Source organism: Aedes aegypti, chromosome 3 (genome assembly GCF_002204515.2).
Source record: "Aedes aegypti strain LVP_AGWG chromosome 3, AaegL5.0 Primary Assembly, whole genome shotgun sequence".
NCBI classification, from domain to species: Eukaryota; Metazoa; Arthropoda; class Insecta; order Diptera; family Culicidae; genus Aedes; species Aedes aegypti.
In genome coordinates this window covers 287,748,479-287,775,004 of record NC_035109.1, presented here as the reverse complement: position 1 = coordinate 287,775,004, position 26,526 = coordinate 287,748,479, and the positions used below count along the sequence as shown (strand labels likewise).

At 35.9% G+C, this 26,526-nt stretch overlaps 1 protein-coding gene across 1 annotated transcript in view; it reads right to left on the bottom strand.

The window, feature by feature from the left end:
- Nucleotides 1–1,219: 1,219 nt before the first annotated feature.
- LOC5574236 overlaps nt 1,220–26,526 on the bottom strand; it is a 162,063-nt gene continuing 136,756 nt past the window's right edge. Inside the window, exons 3-6 of the mRNA XM_021855911.1 lie at nt 5,712–5,855; nt 5,327–5,462; nt 2,230–2,809; nt 1,220–1,990 (exon numbers count right to left, since the gene is read on the bottom strand). Of these exons, the coding sequence (XP_021711603.1) occupies nt 1,686–1,990; nt 2,230–2,809; nt 5,327–5,407 (966 nt within the window). The 5' untranslated portion in view covers nt 5,408–5,462; nt 5,712–5,855 and the 3' untranslated portion in view covers nt 1,220–1,685. The remainder of the gene's footprint in view (nt 1,991–2,229; nt 2,810–5,326; nt 5,463–5,711; nt 5,856–26,526) is intronic.

The window sequence follows — 26,526 nt, the reverse complement described above, 5'->3', positions numbered from 1 at the left end:
AAAATTATGGTTGTGATCACATGTTCTTCCTAGTGGAATCCATATAGCAATTGTTGGAGAAATTCTCGGAGGAATCTCTAGAAAATTCTTCCAAAGACTCTTCAGAGATTTATCCTTAACAAATCTCTACCGGAATTTCTCCATCTGTTTCTGTTCGGGATGAACCACTGCGACCAGTTTTCTTTGGTCTTTGGTTTTTAAAATTCCATCAGCAATTGACCTAGGTAATCCTTTAGAGATACCTACAGGACATTTTATTCAAAGACTCCTGCAGGCATACCTGCAAGAGAATCAATACAGGGATTCCTTTCGAGTAAGTTTTTCAGCAAAGCAAAGCAATTTTTTTTTCAGAGATTACTCCACAAAATCTCTACATGTGTTCTTATATAAATTGTTCTAGCGATTTTAAAGGAATTCCTCCATAGATTTTCTTGGGTATCCCTCCAGAAAATTCTGCAAGAAATCATCCACGGATTCTTCCAAGGGTTCTTTCAGTGATTGCTCTATGGAGTTTCACAGGAATTTCTTCATAATATTTTTTCTAATGTGACGAATGCTTCTTCTGGGTAAAGCCTCTATTAACAAAAAAATCTCATGTTTCTCCCAGGGATTATTTCAGGAATCCCTCTAATTTTTCAGGGCAACCCTTCAAAAATTCCTTCAGCAATTTATTTATGTAATCCTTCAGAGATACCTACACAACTTTTTGCAGACGCTCCCAGCTATTCCAATTGGAAAAACAATTTAGGGATTCCTATAGATATTTCTCTAGCAACCTCCTCAGGGATTTCTCCAGAGATTACACCAGAAAAAATCTCTACATGCGTTCCTCTAAAAAATGTTCCAGGGTTTTCTTCTGGAATTCCTCAATAGATTTCCTGGGGTAAACCTTCAGAGAATCCTGCAAGAATTTCTCTAGGGATTCATCTTCGGATTACTCTAGGGATTGCTCCATGGAATCCTATATGGATTTCTCCATATTTTTTTTCTGAAATTAACTACAGGGATTACTCTAGGCATCCCTCCAGGAATTCATACATGATGATGAATAAATTATAAGTGAAATTATGATGAACAAAATCCACATACTCAGGTGGGACTTGAACCCACGACTCTTGTATGCTGATTCCAATATTCCTATGCTCAACGCGTCCCACAAAGTGTTTGTGGCAGCAGCCGAAATGTCCAGTGATATTCTTTCGAATAAATAAAACACTTATTGTGAGTATCAAATTTCTTATTAATTTCGTATCCCAATCAGAATCTTTATATTTAAAAATCACTACAATTAACAATACAATTATGTTTAATTTTCGAAACAGATAATTTGATACTTAATACACACATCAAATCTCAACATGTTTAGGGAAGCTTCGTTTTCGTAAATCATTGTTGTACCAATTCTGCTTACCATTCCAGAAGCAGAGGTCATGCACCAACATCTACATAAATCGTCCACGTTACAAACTTAAACAACGCAAATCTGTCGGAGGATTCCTAGTTTTTCTTTTACTTCTTCCCATCCTTACACGGCATGCAGGGAAAGAATGTCATTTCCTTTCTCGAAACACAAAATCACATTCAAGTTCGCGCCCGTTACAAAGCAATAAATCAAGCGGTTTTATCTAGCTGTAATACAATCTTAGAAACTACACTGTCGCCATCAACTGGAACTGGGTGAGCGACTAACCGTAACTTCGTTTTCGATGCATACCAACGGCGCCCGGTTTGTGGCAGAAGTGCTTCATCGTGGAGTTCCAACGGCCTTCCTCGCAGTGGAAGACCGATGCCGCCTGCAGCTGGACGGGAATCTCGAAGTGTTCGTTGCACTTGATCCGACAGACGGTCCCATTGGGGACGTAGAGATCGTTGGAGCTGACCGCGGAGGGGTTCATCTCGCACGCGAACCGACCGTTGTTGGGCGGGATCAGATAAGTGCAGTCCGACGTGGGCGGAGCGTCGCTGTCGTACGCGTAGTCATCGGAAACTTCTGCAATTAGATAAACGATTTTATGACTTGTTTTCTTGAATGAATGAATTAACCCGTATAGAGCCAGGACGATTTTATTTTGCTATAAATACTGTAACTTGATGACTTATTTTTCAAGAACAAAAATGTAGACAGCCGTTCAAGCTGAAAATTTGATTGATTAAGAAAATCACCAGGTTATAGCATTTTAGCAAAATAAAATTGTGTTGGATATTTACTGGTTAATATAATTAGCATACCATTATACATGCAGTGTGGTTCCTCCCCTTGCCAGGTCTGCTCTTCGCTGCACTCGACGAACGCGTTCTGTCTGCTCAAATAGCCACCGTTTCGGCAGTGGAAGTTGCACCTAGATCCCCAAATGTTGCCCAAATCGCATGCCACCTTGAGATCCTTGTTCTTGGGGTAGTACTTGCCGCACTGTTTAACAATCACTTTGTATCGCAAGTCGCATGTCTGGACCACCTTCCCACTGCGCTTGTTGACAATCTTGGCTAGGAACGAAAATGGGCCACCGCCGTTCGAATGGGGCAGGATAAAGTTGAGCTTGGTTCCGAACAGCGTTTCCAACTCGTACAGGTCACGCGAGATTGGCTGATTGCGACACGTTGTCAACATCGGCGGCTCGATCAGAACTCCGTCGAGACCTTTGCGTGCGATTGCAGTTTTCTCAGCGGGACACTTGATGCAAAGCCCGTTGACAACCGTAGATTTAACGCTCGGGTCGTGGAAGCGCCGACCTGTGGCTGCCGTTGACCAATCCAGGTGCCGCTGCCGGTGCTGCCGATTCCTGTGCATGTGCGGTTTCTGGCGGTAAACCTGCAGTGATGGGAATCGATAGAGAAATAGTTGAATTTAAATATAAGTATTCTGATCGGAAACTTTAGATTTGATCGATTAAATGCAAGTTTGAATAGTAATGACGCACAATGAGACAGAAACTTATTTTGGTTGGCCAAAGCCTCTAGCGCTTTGGATATGCGTTTCAGATGTTTGATGTCGACATATTATCATGGGTGCGTTAGACCTTTGTTTTGATGATATTTAAATAGATGTTGATAATTAACAACAAATTCCTCTAAACTCAAATATAAAATAACTTTTTGAATAATTGATAAAAGTGGATGCATCCGGAAGCATTGAACGGAAAATTCAGGAATAATTGTGCATATCTCAATTATTTTGCAAGATGGGTTTTGAACTTTTGGTTGTATTTCGATATTCTCTGAAAGAGAAATACATCTAATATCTTATCTACACATAAAGAGTATTTAGAGAGTAATGTAAGTTGTCAATATCTAATTCGATACAATCAAAATACAGTTGTAATTCACCGGCTTCGTGGCCGTGCGGTTAGTGTTACCAAGCATTTACAGTGGCCCAATTTCATATTCGTACAGGATACTGTTTCCACATCAAGTTAGTAAAAAAATTAAATGCAGTATTGAGCTACAAATACTTTATCCCCATTGAAGGTAACAGGTGTCATCTATTGTTTGCCAATCACAAAATGTTGCCATTTACATTCATCTTTGGATTAAGGGAAAAGTATTGAATTGATGTCTAAAATTCACCCAATTCCATATTCGTACACCTACCAAAATTCATACGCACAACGTTCAAAACTAAATTTAGAAGCTCTATTTGACTACTGAAATGCTTTATTATGATGTTCAGATGTAGTGAAATACATTAGGACAATTTATTAGTGGACATATATGAAATTTAGGTAAAGTTATAAGAAATGCCAGTTTTTCAATGATTTTTTAAAATAAATCCTATAATTCGAACAATAACGTTTATTGTTGTCATTGGATCCAATCTATAGATTATACTAGTAAGCTCTGATAGAAATTTAGTTGAAATATATATAGTTTACAGAAATCATAAACAGTTTTTATCCCTTTTGAGTTCAGAAAATTGTTGTGCCATAAGTTCAAAACTCTTCCAAAATGATATTTTTAATCAATGTAACCAAATTTTCATTCTAAACAACAGGTAAATGTTAATTTTGAATTTGTCTGTAAAAATAATTTGAACTACGAACTTCGTTTTACAATAAAGTACCCTAAACTACGCTGTACATACTTCCACATAATTGATGTCATCGTAATTATCAATTATCTTTTAAATAATATTCAAATTATATTCAAAATAGCACCCTATTTTGCAATTTATTGATTTTGTACGAAAAATACAAAATAACTTGAATGAGCAGAGAGCGTTGATATACTATTTAAAAGCATATATCCTGTTGTTTTCATCATTTTAAAAAACGTTAGTGTTGCGGTTATGGCCATAATATTTATTCTTTAAATCTCTATAATCATGTTTGGTAGTAAAATGTAAATTAAAAAAGATAATTACGCAATGTTTTGATATGAACATTAACTATGGATTATGTATATACATTTAGGAGCCAAACATAAAGAAATTGACTAAAATTTTTGGTTTTGGATTTGTTATAAATGCTATACTACCTAAGATTTAAAAATATAAGTTGTCGTTATCCACTCCTAGCTACTCTAAAACTGATTATAATTTTTTGAAACTTGTGCAATATTCGCAGTTATCATTCTTAAGGAAGTGATGTTGAAAAAAATGCAATTTATTGTTCGACTTACCGAATGTTTTAGCAAAAAACAGGAGAAAACTGGTATTTTTCTTAAATTTACTTAAGTTTCAAATATGTCCGCTTTTAAATTTTCCACATGTATTCTACTGCATCTGAACAACACAACGAAGAGCTTAAGTAATCATCTAGTCCATTAAAAGTTAGCTTTGAATGCTGTATATTTCTTTTTTGTTAGGTGTACGAATATGGAATTGGGTCATTTATAGACACAATCTCAATACTTTTCCATTATTCCAAAGATTTAAGCAAATGAATACAGTTTGTCATTGGCAAACAATAGATGACACCTATAACATTCATTATTGATAAAGTGTATCGAAGTCCATGCACCATTTAATAGATTTATACCAACTTGATATGAAAACAGTGCCCCGTACGAAAATGAGATTGAGTCACTGTAGCTGCTTCAAGTCAAGGAGCGTTCGATTACCGCTTCAGTCTGGAAATCTTTTAGTTAGGAATGTATTTCGACTGTGCCACTGGGCGTTGCATGCTAGTCAGTTGTCTAGTGTGCTGCTTCCTTCAAAGTGCAATTTGTTCACTGGAAGCATTAACGTGTTGAAGCTTTTTTTTGAACAATTCATCGAAGACATCATGGAACGTAACCTCAAAGCGCTAGAAATTTTGACCAACCAAAGTAGCTTTCTGCCCCATAGTGTGACGCCACCAGTAGCACAAAACAGGTTGAACTATCTAAATACCGTGGTGTCCAGTTTGGCGGTGTATGCCAAGGTCCTGTTCTGGTCCGGCTCAAGAAACGTTCTTCCTCCCTTCGGTAGCATTACTGACCCCGTCTGAACGTGCTCGTACTTGTACTGAGTTTTACTGGTTCCATATCTGTGCCCAAAGGAGAGAAGGTGTCAACAAGATTGAACATATTGATTAATCACTGTTGTAAGACAGTCAATAAGTGTCGGTCGTTGCCGTATAAATCGATTATTTGATAAAAATCTATCCCTCACTACTCAACAGCTTGGCATTAAACCGTTTGCGTGATTTACTCCAATCTGTAGCTGTTAAACGAAACGATTATTTACGTTCGCGTTGTAAAATTATCCCACCGTACGTAGATTCTATGAAGCTTACCGATCTGTTGGCTTAGAGTTGGTACCTATTCGGACAAGATCGTTGCTGCTGCGGCCAAGGCTAGTGGCGCCACCGCTGTTGTTGTAGTTGCTTCTACTGGTGCGACCAGCTCGACCGTGATGATTTATGTGGTGAGGGAGATTCCTGTAAAAACAAACGAGAAATGCAACGGACTGAAATGAATGCGTCAGGTTGAATTGCGATGGGGCAAGCTGGGCCTCTTGTTGATAAATTGGTTTAGTGATACATGTATGTCTTACTATTATGATGCTAATTGTCTACCAGGTGATGTATGGGTTCGCTACGATGTTCAAACTGGACTTTCTTCATTTTAAATCTCGCAATCTTACACAATCGAATACAACTTCTCTGATTTCTCTTCTATTTCCTTAGTTATCTCGATTTGACCAAAAATATCTACTTTTCCAATAAGCAGATTATAAAAATGGAACAATACGGTCATTCGGAGCTAAAAACATTTTATTTATTCGGAGATTCTGTTAAGAATAAAGGGTGTACGGAATCAAATTGCGAAACACACAAATATTTTGAAATATTCTAAACTTTCAAACGGCAAACTTTCAGTGAGTAAAAAAAAACATGTTATGAATGTTTTCCCACGTTTTTTTTTATTCAATTTCAATTTCATATCCAAATGCACGGACTTTTCTCTTAACACTACTCAAAAGGTCCTGTACAACACTTGAACCAAATTTTGTTTTGCGTTGCAGTCCATTTTTTCTTCATATCTTCCTCCGATTTAACTTCCTTAGGATGATTCCGAAGTGCCTGCTTCATGATGGCCCAGTATTTTTCAATTGGCCGCGTTATGGGGTGGTTGAGATGCTTCGGCCTGAAATTGACCTCCTTAGCCTTGTACTACTCCAAAACCTCTTTCGAATAATGGCACAATGCCAAATCCGGCCAGAAATCGCCCATTGACCTTTCCAGTTGTCACCAATGGGGTGCTCCGCTTTCCACACGAGCAAATTGATTGCAAAATCATATATTTTTTTGGAAAACTTTCTAACTCTGCTTTCTAACGTCCTCAGGGACATCTTATTTATGATGAGCAGAGAAAAACTGGAGCCCCGGAAGTCTGCTTTTACATACGTCCCATCATCCATAACGAGGCAATTTGGTTTCGTCAACATTTGGGTGTAGAGCTACCGTGCACGTGGCGCCTCTTGGACTTTGTACGTAGTACTTCACGTTTTTTCGCATCTTGCACGAAAGTTTTGGATAGATTCAGTTTATTCGCCACATCTCGAACTGAACTGTTGGGATTTCTCTTGAAAGCTTAAACTACCCGTTTGTGATCCTTAATACAATACGGAGATCCATTTTTGTCACTTTTTTTCCTTTCTACTGATGCCACGATGAGATAGATCCGGATTTTCGAGGTACGTGTTCAAATTTTTTTTGTGCCGCCGCTGTTCTTCCGACTCCATCTTCAAAACGATAACAATTGCACATCTGCTAGTGAAACTTACATAGCGTAAGCAAATACACATTGAACAAATTAAACCCAAAATTCCAATAGAAGACGGGTAAAAAGTTACAGTTCAACTTTACAAGTTGATTCCGTACACCCCATTCCAGTCAAGGAAATTCCTATTACGATCCTAGACCGACCGGGAATTGAACCCAGTACCCTTCAGCAAGGCTTTGTTTTGCCGCCGCGGATGTTACCATTAGGATAAGAAAAAGTCACTCACACGTGTCCTCTTTTCCGAACATATGTCCTCCCATCCTGCTTTGGACTGAAAATGTCCTCCTTATTAATGTGAGCATTAATTATAAACAGTATTCATAGGGTCGATGTTCCCTTAGTGGACAGTCCCCTACAGTCGCACTAGTGGCTTTTTACGGCCGTTTTACTATAAATCTTTTCAAAATATTTTTTGACATAAAGGTCAGGAGCTATTTGTCTAAGTATACCATTGATACGCAGCTTGATTTTATTCAAAATTTAAAAAAAAAAAAAAATTTAAAAAAAAAATTTGAGCTCCCTTGCGCCTATAGTAAACCTTTGTTCCTATAGTAGCACTACTGAGAGAAACTATTTTTTATTATAAGAAATAATTGATGAATTAAGATTTTAATTCAAGATTATTTTTTTTATACCATAAGAAAGCTTTTGATCCACACTTTGCCGGAAAAATATGAAAGTTTTGTAAAAATACTGTTTTGATTAGTATTTTGCTACTATAGGAACTGAAATTAGAAATAGTGCTACTATAGGCATATGTATTCCTAAAGTGGCACAAGCGATAATAAATACAAACATGTGAGTTTTTGTAGTTTTCATATTGTTCCCACAAAGCCAAGATAAAAAGCTTTCTGATGATGTAAAAATAATGAACCAAGAGATACGATAAGATCAAACAACTTTTCATCAGTTTTTCCAACGCTTGTAAAGATTTTGACGCATCACTGTTCTTCAGAGTATTCTAGGTGTTTTTGGCGTTCAATGTTTAAATTTTCGTTTGACTAAAACTTTGGTTATTATGCAACAACTGTTTCAATTACGGTTCTACTCTATAGTCCTGAACGCCACTACATCAAATTTCATTTCTACAACTGCACCGTTACTCCGAATTGTATAACATTACGACATATCTCTAGACTCTAGAGTAATGTAAATCGGGGTTGTGGGAGCTGTAATTATAATTAAACCTTTCTTGTGTATGAGGGTCATTTTTGGAAATTTCACATAATATTTACACATTTTTCAAATGTCTTAAGTAGAAAACCACTAATTGAACTTTAACACTTCACTTTTGCAAAAGAAAAAGTAAAATACTTTAATCACTATTATGGCGAGCAAATACCTTCAAACTCTAATATGTTAAAAAATCCTCGAGCTGTTTAGTGGAATACCCAATTTAGTACGGTACCATTTAATTCAACTAGAATTTATATCCTTTGACAGATAAGCGTTTTTCGACCTCAACTGTAAAGCCGTCCTCAGTGTCGTTTACTAGACCCTACTTCCGAGTCTAGTACACGACACTGAAGACGCCCTTATAGTTGAAGTCGAAACACGCGTATCTGTCAACGGATACACATTCTAGTGGAATTAAATGGTACAGTACTAAATTCAATTTTTAATTTATCTAATATGTTGGCTATCTTGACAGATAGGCCTATTTCGTCTGTGACTTACAGACTTCTTCAGTGTAGAGTGCTCAACTTGAAGACGACATTGCATGTCGAGTCGAGCACTCGACACTGAAGAAGTCTGTCAAGATGAGCAACATATTAGAGTTTAAATGTATTTGCTGGCCTTTATAGTGATTTTTAGTATTTTCTTTTTTCTTTTGCAAAAGTGAAGTGAAGTGTTAAAGTTCAATTAGTGATAATAAATCTTCAAGCTGTATAGTGGAATACCTATAAATAAAAAAACGAAATTAGTACTGTATTATTCCACTAGAATTTGTATCCTTTGGCATATACGCGTATTTCGACCTCAACTGTAAGGCCGTCTTCAGTGTCGTGTACTAGACGGCCTTACAGTTGCGGTCGAAATACGCGTATCAGTCGAAGAATACAAATTCTAGTGGAAATAAATGAGGGACCCAGAAAGCCGTAGCGGTAAACGCGCAGCTATTCAGCACGACCATGCTGAGGGTGGTGGGTTCGAATCCCGCTGGTCAAGGATCTTTTCGTAAAGGAAATTTTCTCGATTCACTGGGCATAGAATATCTTCGTACTTGCCACACGATATACACATGAAAAAATGGTCAATCGGCAGAGAAAGCTCTCAGTTAATAACTGTGGAAGTGTTCATAAGAACACTAATCTGAGAAGCAGGCTTTGTCCCAGTTGGGACGTTACGCCAGAAAGAAAAGAAGAATAAATTCGGTTACTCCAATAAACCCTCCGGGACCATCCTTAGCCGAGTGGTTAGAGTCCGCGGCTACAAAACAAAGCCATGCTGAAGGTGTCTGGGTTCGATTCCCGGTCGGTCCAGGATCTTTTCGTAATGGAAATTTCCTTGACTTCCCTGGGCATAGAATATCATCGTACCTGCCACACGATAGACGAATGCGAAAATGGTAACTTGGCAAAGAAAGCTCTCAGTTAATAACTGTGGAAGTGCTCATAAGAACACAAGAAGTTGAGATGCAGGCCCTGTCCCAGCGAGGATGTTAATGCCAAGAAAGAAGAAGAAGAATAAACCCCCCATTTATTAAAAAAGTGTTTTCTTAACTGGGGTCTCAAGTAGGTTAAAAAATTTACTATAGACAGCTAGGTTTACTGATCATTTCTACGGAAAATTGGGTCCTAAAGCCCTGTCCCAATTTTAGTGCCAAACGCTTAAGTTTAAGCCATAAACACTTGTTTACTCAATTTTCTAATGTTGTCCATTTGTTTAAGTCCACAAAAAATTTTTTATGTTTTTTATTAGATTTTGTCACACCCCTTGGCTTAAACTCAAATTTTGAGTGTATTTTGTTTTCCGTGTCCCTTCCGAAATGTCAGATAGGAACAACCCCAGTGAAAAAACTATAACCCCTGTGGTGTTTTTGTCGACTGAGCGAACGTCAAACATGATCTTAAGTGTCAAGGTTCATTTATGGACCCAATTTTTAAATTAAAGTTAACACATGATATAGCCGTTATTTGAGCGGGAAAAATTGCTAAAGTAGTTACAGTAACATGCTCTTTCGTGTTATTAAATAAAAACAAGATTTCATTCAACATTTTAGGACCCTATTGCACGGAAAAATGTACTATGATTTATATCGATAATTTCAAGAATTCCTCTCGAGAATCTTCAATAGGGTGAAATTTAAATATGAAAAGGCAATAGATGCCTCTTTTTCAATGATAGTAAAAACGAAATTATGAAGCAAAGAAAGCACCACGGATGATGAACTAAACACAAAAAGTAATGCATTCACATTACGTTTGATTTCTAATCACCACTTTTTCGATCCAGTTTCCAAATTACGAATAATTTACGTTTTTCATTATTTTCCATACGATTTGACAGTTCTCGACTTTCGATAAAACTGAACGTCTTTATTTTTACAAATCCAGTGACTCAAAATGTCTTTTTTCTAAAATTTCCATCTGGTAGAGTATTTCGGGGCATAAGTTCGTAGTAGGGTTTTTTTCAGCTCACGCAACCGTAACCCTGGCAACACTGTATGGGTTTGACACTTTATTAGGTCAGCTGTTCAAAACAATTTCATCAAAGTACTACGAAGTTACAAATAAAGTGGCGTTTTTATCCGTTCTGATCTAGTATTCAAAAAGTATTTTTGGATGTAAAAATTAAAAAAAAAAATGTAATAAACTCTAGTATCTTTTGGAGTGTTATATTATGACTGATTATAGGGTGCATTTGACTCAACTCTAAAATTTAAGAATTTTTAGTAGGAGGCTCTGGGGCTAAGCTTCGCAGACACAGTGTAAAGCAGTGGGGCAAAAGTTCGCACTAGATTTTGATACATTAATGTAAGAATATCATTACAAATGGAATAAATGTACAAAAGTAAGGGATAAAATATTATAATAGGGAATTTCAAATGAATTTGGAAAGTGCTAAAAACAGTTTGTGTCTCTTGTGGGACACAATGCCAAGAGTTTCTTCTTAACGTTCCATAGACAAGAAGAGCACGTGAGAACTTTGTCATTTCTTTAGTGCGAACTTTTGCTCCCACTATGGGGTAAAAGTTCGCATTTGAGTTATCGCACGAAATATTTTATTTCTTGAAATACAAATGAAACTTTGAAAAATCTAGTATTACGTTTCAAAAGCAACATGCTAAGGTATAACTTGTCCTACAAACTGGAGCTGAAATACTATTAATTCAATTGATATCTTCTGCGGAGTGGTAGGTGTGAACCATAGCCCTGCATTACTCCATATCAGGAGAGATATGTAACAAATTTACTTTGGATGATCAATAAAAATCGATATAAGTATGCAGGCAGAGTGGATCAAGCGCTTTATACCATAACAACAAAAATGATCTGCGCGCTGAGGAATTCGAGAAAATGCAAGACTCCACTAATCTCTTAGCTAGTTAGGAGGAAGCTTTGACTTATTTCTGAATTTGCTGTATTTGGGTAAACGTAGGAGATCTTGAACTCTATTAGAGTTCAAGATCTCCTACGTTTGCCCAAATACAGCAAATTTCAGAAGAACTCACCACGATTGGCAGTACCCTTTGCTATCTCACAAAAATCGAAGAGCCTGGGCTAAAGGCTGCTTTAGACTAGCCTTAGTTTGTGCAATATAACGATCATCTAGGCAAATAAAATATCAGAGACAAACGGGATTGATAACGTACTACATGTGTGCCTATTTGCAAGAACAATCAATCAACAGACTTAGCCACTCTATCGACATTCTTTTCTGCAACGGCTTTCTCGAATTCCAGTTTACCGATGATCACCAACTGCAAATCGAGTTGAGAGGCTGCTTCGTCTCAACTTGATTAATTGAATTCTGACCTAATCTACACGTTTTAATGTCTCACTTACACTTATCGCAAGCCTTCGACTGCTCTTCCAGATAACGTCTAGCTTAGCCGATGCGCTGCAATCCATTCCGATAAGCTGAATAAATTAAGACATCGTCAACCGAGTCAGGAATCCTAACGCGCAACATGTAAGAAAAAGACCGATCAGGTGCGGATGTGATCTCTCATCCATCCGGTAGGTCAGTTGAATGGAGTGCTCTGAGTAATTGCCATAAGAACGATCGCGTCGACCAGCCAGCAGAGATTATCTCCGGTGTGCAATCTTTTCCATTTCAGGTGCTACCACAAACATGTCAGCATAGCGAGTGCTACCGTCCGTCCAATTGATGGCAATAAAAGACAAGCTAATTGAGCCCGAAAGCCATTTCTGCGGGGAGAATAAAAATTAATACCCGTATCTCGTTACCTTTCTCAATACGACGGGGTGTGATATCTAACTGGCGGCGCACAGTGGTTCGATCCAGAACAAATGTCGGAAAAATCCTCGAACTCCTATTTAAATGGTAAATATTATTACATTAATTTGTATGTTTGATATAGAATGGCGAGGTACTTTTGTTCGACCACCTTAAAAATAGTTATCGAGAAAGGGAAGGATGTTAGTGTGACATCCATTGTTACTAAAGACCGAGTATACCTCTGCATCTTCATGCTTGACACGGGAAGGAGTTTTTGTTAGTGAGAAGGATTTAGAAGCTAAACAATCTGGATAAACCTTGGTAGGTGATGCAATTCAATAGACCTCACTTGAAAAAGTCATCTATTGACATGGATGAACTAAATATAAAATATGTGTGTTGTGTTTCCATGTTACGGTTGATAGGTGAAGAAATAAATTCGTGATAACCATTATTATTGGAGACCAAGTATACCTCTGCATCTCCATGATTATCACAGGAAGAGGCTTTTTCAGTAAAGAGGATTCATAAGTTACATCTTATAGTTTTAATAGTTGGTCAATGTTCAGTTTTTTTCTCACTCTTAGTATCGAACCTTTCAAAGTTTTTTATCATTACAAAAACAAAAGTAAGTTTATTTTAGAACATGAATAAGAATATTTCGACACTTGTATAAGAATAAGAATATTTCGACACTTGTATTGACGAACTATTCAAAGTTTTTTTTTTCTATAAATCCATATGCGTATTATCAAAATCGTTGTCATAAAAAAAATCGGTGTTTACACATTTAACTTATTTGAAATAGAAGCATGAAACGAGCTCACCGATTGATAATCCATCGTTGGGCAGTTGGTAATCACTTTCAATTACGTCACCAGCGCTACCCAGTAAAAAGCGAAAACCAAAAAAAAAACGCGTCGGTGGTGAAAACAAAAAAAACGCTAGCTTGAGCTTCCGAAACGCACTCTCATGTTTACGGTCCACTCAAAAAGTTGTATAAAATTCAAAATCTGATGAATTCACATAAAACTTTGGATTTGACCCACAAAAGTGTTAAGAAAGCTGGGAAAAATTATACCGTTTGGAGGAAACTACCTTGATGTTTGAAGCTTTGACCGCCTTGGAACCACTGTGGCGTCGGATACCAGTACACAAACCTGAGTAGATTGAGTTGTTGGCCTGTCTGCTCCAAGGGATCGCTGAAGATAAGTTCCACTGTCGGTACATGTTTAAGGCGTTCAATAGTATTACTAATGGACGACCCTTTATGGTCACAGGAGTTAAATGTGTACATTAATTTGAACCATTTTTTCCCCCGCTCAGTGTAAGTTAATGGTGGTGCTTAATTAAAGTGGCAAGTAGTTCAAGCGTGATTCCTCCATTCTGTTTTACATCAGATACCGATAGCAAGCCCAATATATGTGTTGTGAAAATTAACATAAAATAAATTCAATGTTCAATGGCAATGTCGATTAATTAATTTTTATTACTACACGTCTTGGTGGCGCGCTTGGTGAATACTAAGGTATGTAAATGATTTTGCGGCAGCAACTACGATTGATAGCCTTGCAGTGATGCGGGTATGAGCTGAGCATGCATTACCATATTGGTGCAAGGACGAGTAGATTAACATCTTCTGAGATAGTCCAGTAGAATCTTGGATAGATTAGGCTCTCATTACTTGAGTAAATTATGAGATTTGCGGCATTAGTAAGTATTTATAGGTTGAGTTCCTTAATTACCTCTATAAAACTATAAGATAAATGTTGTTGGATTACGCTATGAAATTGTATATTAAAGCTGTTTGAACAAAGAGTTTGAATTTGCTTATTGATTATTAATTGATTAAATTGACTCCCTTAATCATACTGAATGACATTTAAAAATTATATTCAATTCCTATATCTAGGTGTTCTGTTTTTGGTGACACTATCAAATTAATTTGGAAAATTAGGCTTTTAAAAATTTTGTTAACAATTTATAACATATCATTTGTCGTAGCAGTTCAGAATTTTTACAGGTGAGTTGATTTCACCTGCTTATAAGAAAAAAAAAAAACGCTTTCAATTAACTTAACCTAAATATAAAACCGCATTTATCATGGCGATAGTAAACAGCAATAGATTGCGATGATTTTAGTCTAAAATTATTGAAAATTTTATTCGACATTTGTTCCAATGTTTCGACATTAGACATTCTACTATACCATGTCTACTTGATGGTTGGGGATTTTTTTTTAATTTCCTTACGGGTTTGGGCCGAAAGGTCTCAGATTTTCATGAAACTTTTTCCACAGGCAGGGCTCATCAATATATGAATAAAAAAAATTGAGAAAAATTCAGGGTCGCCTATTTTCCCGGCAAACTCAATTGGAAATTTATTGTTTTCCCCTGACACTACTTACTTTGAAAAATTATAACTCAAGAACGAAGCATCAAAGAAACAAAGTTATTTTTATGAAAATAAAAGCAAATTTTCTCAGGAATAAAAAAAAAATATTAACTGGAAAAGTTTTCCACAAAATTTTCCACCGTTGAGAATATTCGTAAAGAAAAGCCGGAAAACTATGCTCCAACTCGTGGAAAATTTTCAAAAAAATATTTTTGAGAAGATAATTTCATAAGCTTTAATCGCTGAAATTTTTGAAATGTCCTTTTTTTTTTCTTTTTTGAGTTATGGCCAATTTTGTAAAAAATGTGCAAATGTGCCATTTTGAGCCTTTTCTTTGAAAAATCACAACTCAAGAAAGAAGCATCGTAGAAACAAAGTTTTTTTTATGAAAATGAAAGCAAATTTTCTCAGGAATAAAAAAAAAAAATATTAACTGGAAACAGTTTTCCACAAAATTTTCCACCGTTGAGAAAATACGTAAAGAAAAGCCGGTAAAACTATGTTCCAATTAGTGGAAAACTTTCAAAATAAATTTTTGAAAGGTAATTTCATAAGCTTGAATCGCTGAAATTTTTGAAATGTACTTTTTTTGTCGTTTTTGAGTTATGACCAATTTTGTGGAAAATGACCATATAAGCCTTTTCTTTGAAAACCCATATTTCAATCGAAGCATCGGAAAAACATAGATTTTTTATCAAAGCAATTGCAAATTTTCTAAAAAATCTGAAAAAAAGATATGGGATTGGTTTTAATGAAGTATAAGTCGGAATGGATAATATTTTTCATGAAAAACTACACCGCTAAGAAAAACTGAAAAAAAAAACTGTTTCTGCCTCAATTTTTCATTACACTTTTTTTCTATGATGATTCTTTCTTTTCTATGGAACAAATAAGATTATTATTATTTTTTTTATTTTATTTATTCAAATATTCAGCATATAACTTACATTTTCATCTTAATACTTCTATTTTTTTCAACCGGGAAGATTGTCTTTGGTTGCTAACACCAGAAGATTTTCGTTTCTTTGTATTATTAAAAACAAAGCATGCTGTATTTTTTTGGTTTTCATGTACATCTGAGAATTCACTAGCAAAAATGCTTTGTTCGTCTTAATAAATGAATATAATATATAAATGAATGATATTTTTTTGTTCCAGGAATTGGAGCAAGGTTGGAAAATCTTTCCTGAAGAAATTTTTCAGCCTCTGAATAGTCATTTTCAGTTGCATAGATAAATTCCCAATCTTTTATAAATTGGTCTTTCTTCGGCCCACTTTATACGAAAATAAAAAAAAATCCCCGGTTTCAAATAAATGGATTTTGGTTTATGTGGGAATATTATTAGTTGAGTTTCGGAAGCATTAGGAGAAGTCTTCCACTTTTGCAACTATGAAGCAAATATATCCGAACTCTTTTGCAATCTACTACAAGTCGACACGCAGGCTTCGTCCTTTGGCGGAGAGGCCCGTGTCATCCGCAAACAAAGATTTTGGACATCCCTGAGGTAACTCAGGTAAGTCAGATGTGAAAATATTGTATAATATTGGTCCCAAAATGCTGCCTTGAGGAACACCAGGTCTTACAGGAAATCTTTCAGATCTGGAGTTCTGGTAATTAACCTGAAGTGTACGATTTGTCAGATAACTTTGAATTATTCTAACAATGTATATTGGTTTTTAGTTTTACAATCAAGCCTTCATGCCAAACACTGTCAAATGCTTTTCCTATGTCTAGAAGAGCAAGACCAGTAGAATAGCCTTCAGATTTGTTGGAACGGATCAAATTTGTTACACGTAAAAGTTGATGTGTGGTCGAATGTCCATGGCCGAACTGTTAATTGGCAAAAAATTGAATTTTAATTGATGTGGACCATTCTGTTTAAAATTCTATCATCGCCGGGGACTTTAATATTTTTGAATTTTTTAATAATAGTCCTCACTTCTTCCAAAGCAGTCTCCCAGGAATTTTCAAAAACGTTCTCTTGATTGAGAATGTTTTCTAAATCCTGAGTGTCTGGATTTTGCATTGTACTAGTACGTCCTACATTATAATTGAGCGTGCTTTCAAACTGCATAGCAAGTTTTTGAGCTTTTTCGCAATAAGTTAGTAATAATTTGATTTCCTCTTCCAAACCCAAAATAGGCTTCAGAGGTTCTTTTTCCAATTTTTTTTGATGATTTCCAAAAGGGCTTAGAGCCCCTGGCTCCATTTGAGAAATTTTATTATCATTTTTTTTTTATCTTAATTGAGAAAATCAGGTTTTGATTTCTTTCTGCAGATCATGCCATATAATTGTTATAGCATTCCTCACGTTTTTAAGACGGATCAAGAGTTTAAGATCATCGTCTATAATCACGGATTCCAATATTTTGGAATTGCAATGCCTTTTGCTACAACAATGGAACAACAATTAAGTTTTGTTTGCAAAGAAATGTTAACATCAAGATTAGAATCAATATATGTTTCATATATTCCAGTCGGCTAGAAAATAATTGAAAGTGGAGCTGATAGGATTAAGAATCGCTTCATGGGATATTTGTAATGTAACAGGGACATGATCAGAATCAAATTCAGCATGAGTAACAAGTTTGCTATAAAGGTGGGTAGAATCAATCTTAGAAGGGTTTCTAGAGGAGAAAAAACAAGTAGGGCTATCAGGGTATTGAATTGAGAAATATCCTGAAGAGCGCTCATCAAATAAAATTCTGCCGTTGGAATTACTTTGCGAATTGTTCCATGAGCGATGTTTGGCATTAAAGTCACTAATGACAAACAAATTTGACTTATTGCGAGTTAATTTTCGCAAGTCAATTTGGAGCAAATTAATTTGCTGCCCAGAGCATTGAAAAGGCAAATAGCAGCTATGAAAGTATATACAAAACGCTGTGTTTCAACATAAACACCTAAAGTTTCAAAAACTTTAGTTTCAAATTACGAAAACAGTTAATGTTTCGGATCCAGGTTTCAGTAATAACTGCTATATGCACGTTATTAGCTGTAAGAAAATTAAACAGCTGGTCCTCTTTACAATTCAAAAACGAGCATTCCAGTTTAAAATATTTAAATTATTATTTATTGGATCCATGAGAAAAACGTAATGCAATAACAATTCGATTAGTAAATTTTACACCAACTTGGACTGCTTCAGTCATAGTGGTGGCTTTGAACATTGCATCAATCATTAGATTCAATTGTTCAGTTAGAAAATTAAAATCAGAGGCAGACATACCACTTGAAGTGGGTACATTATCTGATGATTTTCCGTTAGAATTTTCGATAGACGAAGAGGCGGAGTAGAAGTTTCCTGTGGCGGCAGGGTTTTGTTTTACATTTGATTTGAAGCAAATTGAACGGGTACTCATAGTTTGAAAAGAGGAGGAGTTCAAATTAACTGCTACGATATCGACATAGGATTTTCCATGGGTAGATCGATTCGAAATTAAAAGATTCGAACGGCTACCCGATGAATTAAAATTATTTTGTGTATGAGCATGATTATGATCTTCCTGATGGGTATGGTTCTTAATCAAGCGATTGTTAACTGAAAAATAAGCATTGGTCGATATTCTACCAGAGAAAGTCCGGAAACGACCGTTATCTTAACGGACATTATCTTTCATTTGCTCGCAATTCGAGCATATAAACTTGGTGGTATCTTCCTTTACTGGACAGACGTCTTTAGCGTGAGAAGAACCTCCGCAAATCATGCATTTAGCATCCATGCGACAATTTTTTGTACCATGGCCCAACTTTTGGCACCGACGGCACTGAGTGGGGTTCTGGTAATTCTGTAGGAAATTTTCTGGAAATGTCACACGGACATCGAACAAAAGTTTTGCTTTTTCTAAAGCTTTAATATTATTTAGATTTTTTATGTTAAAGTGAACTAATAGTAGTTTACAGAACAAGTTGCATAATGATGATGTTTACAGCACGAGTCGACAAATTTATCCTACGAGGCTTGCCGAGTAGGATAAATGCGACGAGAGCTGTAAAAATCGAGTTCTGCAACGAGTTACGTACAACATTTTTTTGCAATTTCGTATAACACCACTTGAGGGCATCAGAAATTATATCGGAATGCATTCACCATTATTCCACAATTTCTGAAAAATTGTTTTGTGATGATTCATTACGTAACTCAAAATAGTTGCGTAATGAGAAAGCGTTGCGTAATGAATCATTACAGCAATCGTTTCAGTTTTTTAATGACTATTACGATGAGAAATTGCAAATATAGTATTCTTGAGAAAGCCCTTTCCGAACAACGCCAGCTTGGGTTCTCTTTTTCATAATGATTACTTGGCTTGGGGAAAATCCAATTAAACCATTTATTCCATTTTTGATCTCTTAAGGTGACTTATAGTCACTTGAGAGACCTTTCAGGACGACTTTGAACAAACGTTCAGTTTTGTCGTCATAAGTAAAAAATTTGTGCTTCTTCTCTTCAAGATGTTTGAGAAGAAGCGATCTTTAAGAATTTCCGGCAATACGCGACAGTCTCCTTTCTTTGCGATTTGGAAGGAGAACTTGATTCCCCTAATGGAGCTCAAGATCTCCTGCCTAAATCCCCCAAATTCGGAACAACTGACCACGATAGGTGACACTCTTTGCTTCCTCACATGAATCAAAGAGCCTGGGCTAGAGACTGCTTCGATTTGGTGTTCGGAAAATTTGTCTAGATCATCGAACTAATTGCTCATTTCGAAACAATTATCAACATTATCCATTTCACCCTTGGAAGAGAGTTCGCATTCCGGGGAAGCGTCCCTTCTTCCATTCTTGCCACGTTTTGTGACCGTTTTAAATCCCACTTTTTTGGAAGGAAGTTGTGAATTCAACGATTTATCCTTCCTTTTGTTTGTAGTTGTAACCATGTTCAGTAAAAAAAAGAAGACGAGACCTCCTAAGAGGTTTTTTTTTCCCAAGACGGTGTCCAAAAAGGATTACCACTGCTAGCTTTCGCCAACGGGTCCAACGAAAAATCGAAAGCACGGGTCCAAACAAGGATTGTAAAGGGATCAATAGTATAAAAAATAGTACTGAAAAGTACCGTTTTTAGTTTTAGCATCGAAAAGTACTGTTTTTGTAGCACTGAAAAGTACTGTTTTATTGCTTCAAGTAGTTTTTGAAAAAGCTTCTAAGAGCAGAGAGAATTCTTTAAGCACAGCTCGAGAGTACGATGCGCATTGCCCTAGCTTTTACTGTATCTGTTCTCTTTCCATATAAATGCACCTCACTACATTTCGCATTGCACCAAACACTTCCGAGAAACCCAATTGTACCTTTCCGGTGGAAATCGCTATCGGAAGCTGCTTAACCTACCTAGATGCATTGTACGAAATGCACCTCACTCGGCCCAAACATACCGAGCCACCAAATTATCGAACTGAGAGCAATTTTAACACCACTCAGCGAATCATCGTCAAATTTAGAACTCAATTGTAGAGCGTGATGCCGAAAATGACCTACGCCTGCACACCTGCCAATCACAATAATTGCGCGCCTTAACTGCTCCGATTGGATCATTTAATCTTTCAATAAGCTCTAAAGATATAATTGCGGTCGGTACCGCTCGGCCAATAAAAGCATGACTGTCTCACGAAGAAAAAGTATGCATTAAGAAAGTTTAGAAGTTTGTTGTTTAATATACATAATATAATTTTACTCTTCTGCTATTCATATCAAATATTTTCTTTTGCACCATAAAGTTCATACAGAATTTCTTTATTTTTCGATGTGGGACTAAACCAATCTCATATTTTTCCACAACATTTTCAAACAAAGTGTGTTATTTTTATGATGTGGAGAAAATTTTACATCAAAAGAAGATGTTTTCGATGAGAAAAGTTTGGATACGAAAATCCATATGGGACAGTTATGCTTTAACGGGCAGCGCAGCGGGCAGTGCCTTAAATTTTCTGCCTCGATATATGTGGAGTGTGCCGAAGAACATTATTACGGGGAAACGTGCGCTTAGTTCCCCAGCATGCGGTCTCTTTCCGAGGCATATGCAGATTACAGAAGTACACCTACCCACGGTTTGTAATTTGTTGTGCTTTCAGCATGGCTGAGGTGCAATTAAATGGCCATTTTCCGTCGATGATATTAGGTCTGCGCAATAGGGTTTTCGTGCGCCAAAGGTTTCAATTGATCATTAATCATTGGGAAAGCAGTGCCCTGTCTGAGTTTGTTTACCTTTATGAGCACTTAAGGGCATGGGCTGCAGCAAGGATGTCCACCAAGGGGGGATGTAACTGTCGTCATAGTCATTTTCCTTAATTTCTCAACAAAACTTTCGATTTTTGATAGCTTCTTAAGTAACCAAATAGCGCCTTTATGTTCCCTGATTATTATATAGTGCTATTATAGAGCAGACATGCCCTTTTATTAGCATATAGATAAAATCGCTTGAGCCACTATTGGCACACGTGTTCCAGTAGTTGCGCTAGTGCTCTAGTAGTAGACGTTCGGGAATGATACAAGGAATTTTAAACAAAATGGTAAACTTTTACGCGAGTTTAACATTTTTCCCTCGGAACAGCAACTAATATCTTTCGAATGAAGCATAAAGATCATCTCTGGGGCTTTTCTTGGTTTTTATACATCAATTTCAAAAACTGCTTCCATCCGTTGATCCACTACTGGAGCATGACGGCAACTACTGGTGTAAGGGAGCAAACTTTTTGCGTAAACTCAATTATTTATATGACTTTTTGATAACATAAAAAGCTGAAATTTGGCAAATCGACTGAACTAGAGGCGATCCTTCCACCAGAAATAGCACATATCGTTTTTATCGAAAAATATACGTTTTATTCCACAGTCCAATCTACTGGTACATTACGATTATTGGTACCAGCACCCAACTGTCAGGTGTTTCCTCTTGAATTCTTTCAGGTGTTTCACCTGAATTGCTTGAAGAGGAATACTAGCTATTTATATTTGTTCAAGCATCAATTCAAGTCTTCTTCAAGAATATTTTTTGAACTTCATCCAACCCCTGTCTTGAGAAATCTGCAGAATATTCAATGAAGTACCTATTATTGTTAAAAAATTGTCTGAGATTATGTTATGAAACAATCCATACATTTATTTATGAGTTCTTCCCTTACTGAGAAATTCCTCAGGAGATTTCGAATACGATAAAACAAAGGATTTATCCAACAGTTTGTCCAGAGGTTCCTCTGAAGACACCTTTATGCATTCTCCTACACGCTAACTCTGAAATACCCATTAATGAGTACTTTCGTACCCATTTCCAACTAAAGTGGCTTAACTCATTAAAAGAGTAAAGTCGATTTACTCATTAAAGAGTATTCGCTTTGAACTTCAGATAAAGGGTATTTTTCACTCTTGGTCCCTAGGAAAATGGGTAATTAAACCCCATTATTTTATGAGCGATGCTGCAGATTGAGGTTAACGATAAAAATACATCACAAAATACAAAAATCAGAAATGAAAGACCTTGTTTGCAACATATAGCATTGATATCTTATATATCATGCAATTTATTAGATCGATAAATTTGTTCCGTCGATGTTTCCTAACAAACTAAAATAAAATCTCTGCGTCTAGGTGATCATCCATCACGGGAATCGCTGCAGCGGGCAAAGAACTCGAAACAACAAATTATCGTCGTGGTCATCCAAAAATCTGCAACGAGATAAGTAATTGTTTAGATCCTTAGATTTAGTGCACAGAGACTTATCTACTAACATTACTTACATGTTGAGAAGTTCTTAAATTTAATTAATTATCACTTCACTTTGAACGACAATAAATTAAAATAGAAAAAATGGCACTTTTACTTTGCGAACAAGCATGTGTACTATTTACCTATTATTGCTGCCAGTTATGGAACTTCATAATGAGGCTTAAGTACTTTTCTTTATGTCATTGGAAAATACTCTTTTTTTGGCAACTCCATACTGACGATAAAAATGGGTACAAGAAACACATTTAAAGGGTACTTTTATGTTAGCGTGTATGATTTCCATCTTAGGATCTTACTGAACAAATAACATTAACCACTTCAGTGATTTAGATGTTCCAAACCACTCAAAATCGTCCAAAAGTTTATTCAATAATTTATCTAAAGATAGTTTCAGAAGCATGGTTGTAGTCAAAAAGGGGCAGGAGAGGGCGGGTGGGCGTCCGATTGAAAAAAAATATATATATAAAAATCAACTAGTTTGCGACGAAGGTTATTATATTTTTCAAAGGTCCAACAATCATATTTACCTAAAATGACCTTATGATAAACTTTTTAGATAACTCTTATAATACAACTCAAAACCAGACTTCAGCTAAAGATCTTGTTAGAAACCATTGTTTCACCCTGGTCGATAGAAAAAAAAATCGCAACGTAAATTAATATTGTGTAAATCCGCCAAAGATTCTGCATCATTTATATTCATTAAATAATTGCGTCCGGATTGATTTCTTGAAGAGTTTTTGGAGTACACCATAATCTTACTTTCTGCCAAAGATTTTACCAGAAATCTTTGAATCAAAATATCTTTTGAAAAATCTGCAAAAAAATCTATTATGGAAAGGTTATTTGTTTAAAAGGCAATAATTCTCTTATGAATATTTTCAAGAATTCTAGCAAAGCAAATACTGAGAAGTTCATAAGGATTTCTTCAAGTTTTCGTCTAAGATGGCACCTTCTGGTGTTCTTCTGCATATATTTTTGAGCAAAAGCATCTTATGGAATTCCTCTGCATATTTTTTCATGCCTTCTCTCTCGAAGTCGGTCACCAGTTACACCCGGGATTCCGTTTTTAGAATTATATATTTTTGCGAATCACTTAAACAGTTTTTTTTTCTTTTGTTCCTTGTCTTAGGATTCATGAATAACTTCATAAACTTTTTGGAAAAGCTCTTCAAAAATTCATTTCCCCGATTTTTTTTAAATTTCATTTAGCGACTTCTGAGTTTTTCATAAAAATATGCTTATAGATATTTCGCTTATTTTCCTCTTGAAATGTTTACAGCATTTTAAACAAACTTAGTTCTTTATGATCGTTTTGATAAATTTCACCAGGAACTGCATAGATTATCGAAGGGTTCTTAGAGGAATCATTCCAGGGAGTTTTCGAGCATTTGATTAGAAATTTCACTTGCAATCAGGAAGCATTGCCTAAGGCAGCAACTAAGTTTGCAGATTAATACAGATTATTGGAATTTATTCAGAAATTACTCCTGTATAGTTTTTTAAGCATTCCTTGTCGAATTATTCCAGAAATTGCTCTTTTTACATAAACACTTTCAGGCCTATTTCATTAACAATTTTTCTTAGCAACTTCGGAAGTGGGAGAAGAGAGAGGAGTCGATTGAGGCCTTCTCAAAATTCACTTGAAAATTCTTATTAAAAATTCGAAAAATTTGGACTTTTTTTTGGAAAAATAATTCGAGAAATTTACCAGAAATTATCTCATGTGATATAGTTTGATTGAATGCAGGAATTTACGTATTACATATTTACGTCCAAAACGTATCGCATTGATTTGTCAAGGAATTAATTCTGCGATCTTTCTTAGAATTCCTATAAATAGTTTAACAAGAATTCCTTCAACTATGAATTGGATTTCCTTCAATCTTAATATCATTGGTTGCAATTGAAATGAAATATTATCTGCAGAATTTAAAGGATATTGCTTCTTGGATTCCACAAATTTCCGCAAGTGAAATAAGAGAAAAATCCTGTAGCAATTCTTGGATGAATTCTTGAAAAATCGTCTGAATATTGCTAGAAGAAATTCCTTATGAATCACCTGGATGCATTTTCAAAGCATTCCTGGGAAAATGTATGCAGAAATGTCCATATGTAATACTGGAGGAGTTCTTCCAAATTATAGTTAGAGGGATTCCAAAAAAAGCTTATAGCTATAGGGAGTCCAAGAAAAGCTTTGGAATTCATTGTTTCTAGTTTTTAGAAAACCGTGAAAACATTCTATGTGAATTATTTAGGATTTTTTATGTTGATTGTAAAAGAATCCTTAAAGGTTCATGACATACCTTTAAGAATCTTTTACAATCAACATAAAAAATCTAAGAAAATCAGATCATCAAAAATCCTAAATAGATTCATATAGAATGTTTTCACGGTTTTCTACAAACTAGACACAATGAATTCCAAAGCTTTTCTTGGAATCCCTATAACTGCTTTACGAAATACGAAAAGAATTTTCAGATATTCTTCTCAGAGATATCTCTGAAAGAACTTGTGATAAAATCTTTGCATAAATTTCATTAAGAATCTCTGGAAAAATTCTTCAGGAAATTCAAGAGAGAATTTTTGATAAAACTCATGCGTAATTTGATGAAGAACTCCAGAAAAAACACTAGGAGGATATCTTGAGAATATCTCAGGAAAAATGTTAGATGAAATTCTAAAAAAATTCTCGAAATAATCTTGAATTAGTATCACTGAATTAATCCTTCAGGAATTCAGAGTGTAATTCCACAAGAAATTAAAGAGGATATATTTAAAGCCGCACGGGACGTCATCATAATCACCCTATTCATTTCAAGAAGCAAATCCCAAGAACCACTCCATATATCGATGCGAAAATGTATGATTCTATATATGTAGTGCACAACCCGAAAAATTTTCAGCTTCATCGGTTCACTAAAACTCGAGATTTGCTTCCACAAAGTTTTGATGATTATTGTTAGAGTGAGACGAAAGATAGGGAAAATAACACGGTCTCCCGTGTCCCCTTAAAGGCAACTCTGCAATAAAAATTCATACTAATCTCATCAATCAATTATCAGCAATAATTAAACATTAAAAACCAGTTTTTTTCGTTCAAATTTTGAGGAATCCTTATGAAAATCTATCATTGCAATACAGTTTGCAAGTGGAATGCAATTATAGATTTTCATGAACATTGCTTCGATTTTGAGCATTGTAAAACGTTTATGATTATTTTTCTCTTGAAGCAGTCAATTTGATAGAATACATTTATGAGATTCTGAAAATACGTCTTGAAGAATGCAAAAAAAAATCCTGGAATTTTTTTTACAGGAATCCATAGCGATATTTTGCTTGAATTTCTCGGAGAAAATATTTAGAAACGCTCGAAACAATGTGGATGTTATTCCTGGTAGAATTTATCTTGAGGAGTTCTTGGGGGAACTGTTGGTGGGTTGGTGGTCTAATGGCTACCGTTTCTGCTTCATAAGCAGAAGGCCATGGATTCAATCCCTGGCCCGTCCCTTTCCTCGTAGTTTGTAGTTGTAACTTTCACATGCTACTATCTTCTACTCTTAATCAATCACACTTTAACTATTCGTTCAAAGCAAACGGTAGAACCAGAGACGGACAATGCTTCCATAGCACGCCTTTCCTCACGCCTGATACATAGGGAGTCTGCTAACCAAAAGCAAGCCTTTCTGCCATAAAATTTCCTCACCCCTATATCTTCCGCATGAACTGACGTAGGATATATCCGGTCTACTGTGGACCGGTTTTGAATGCAGCATCAATTCCTTCCCCTTTTTCTCATTGGGGA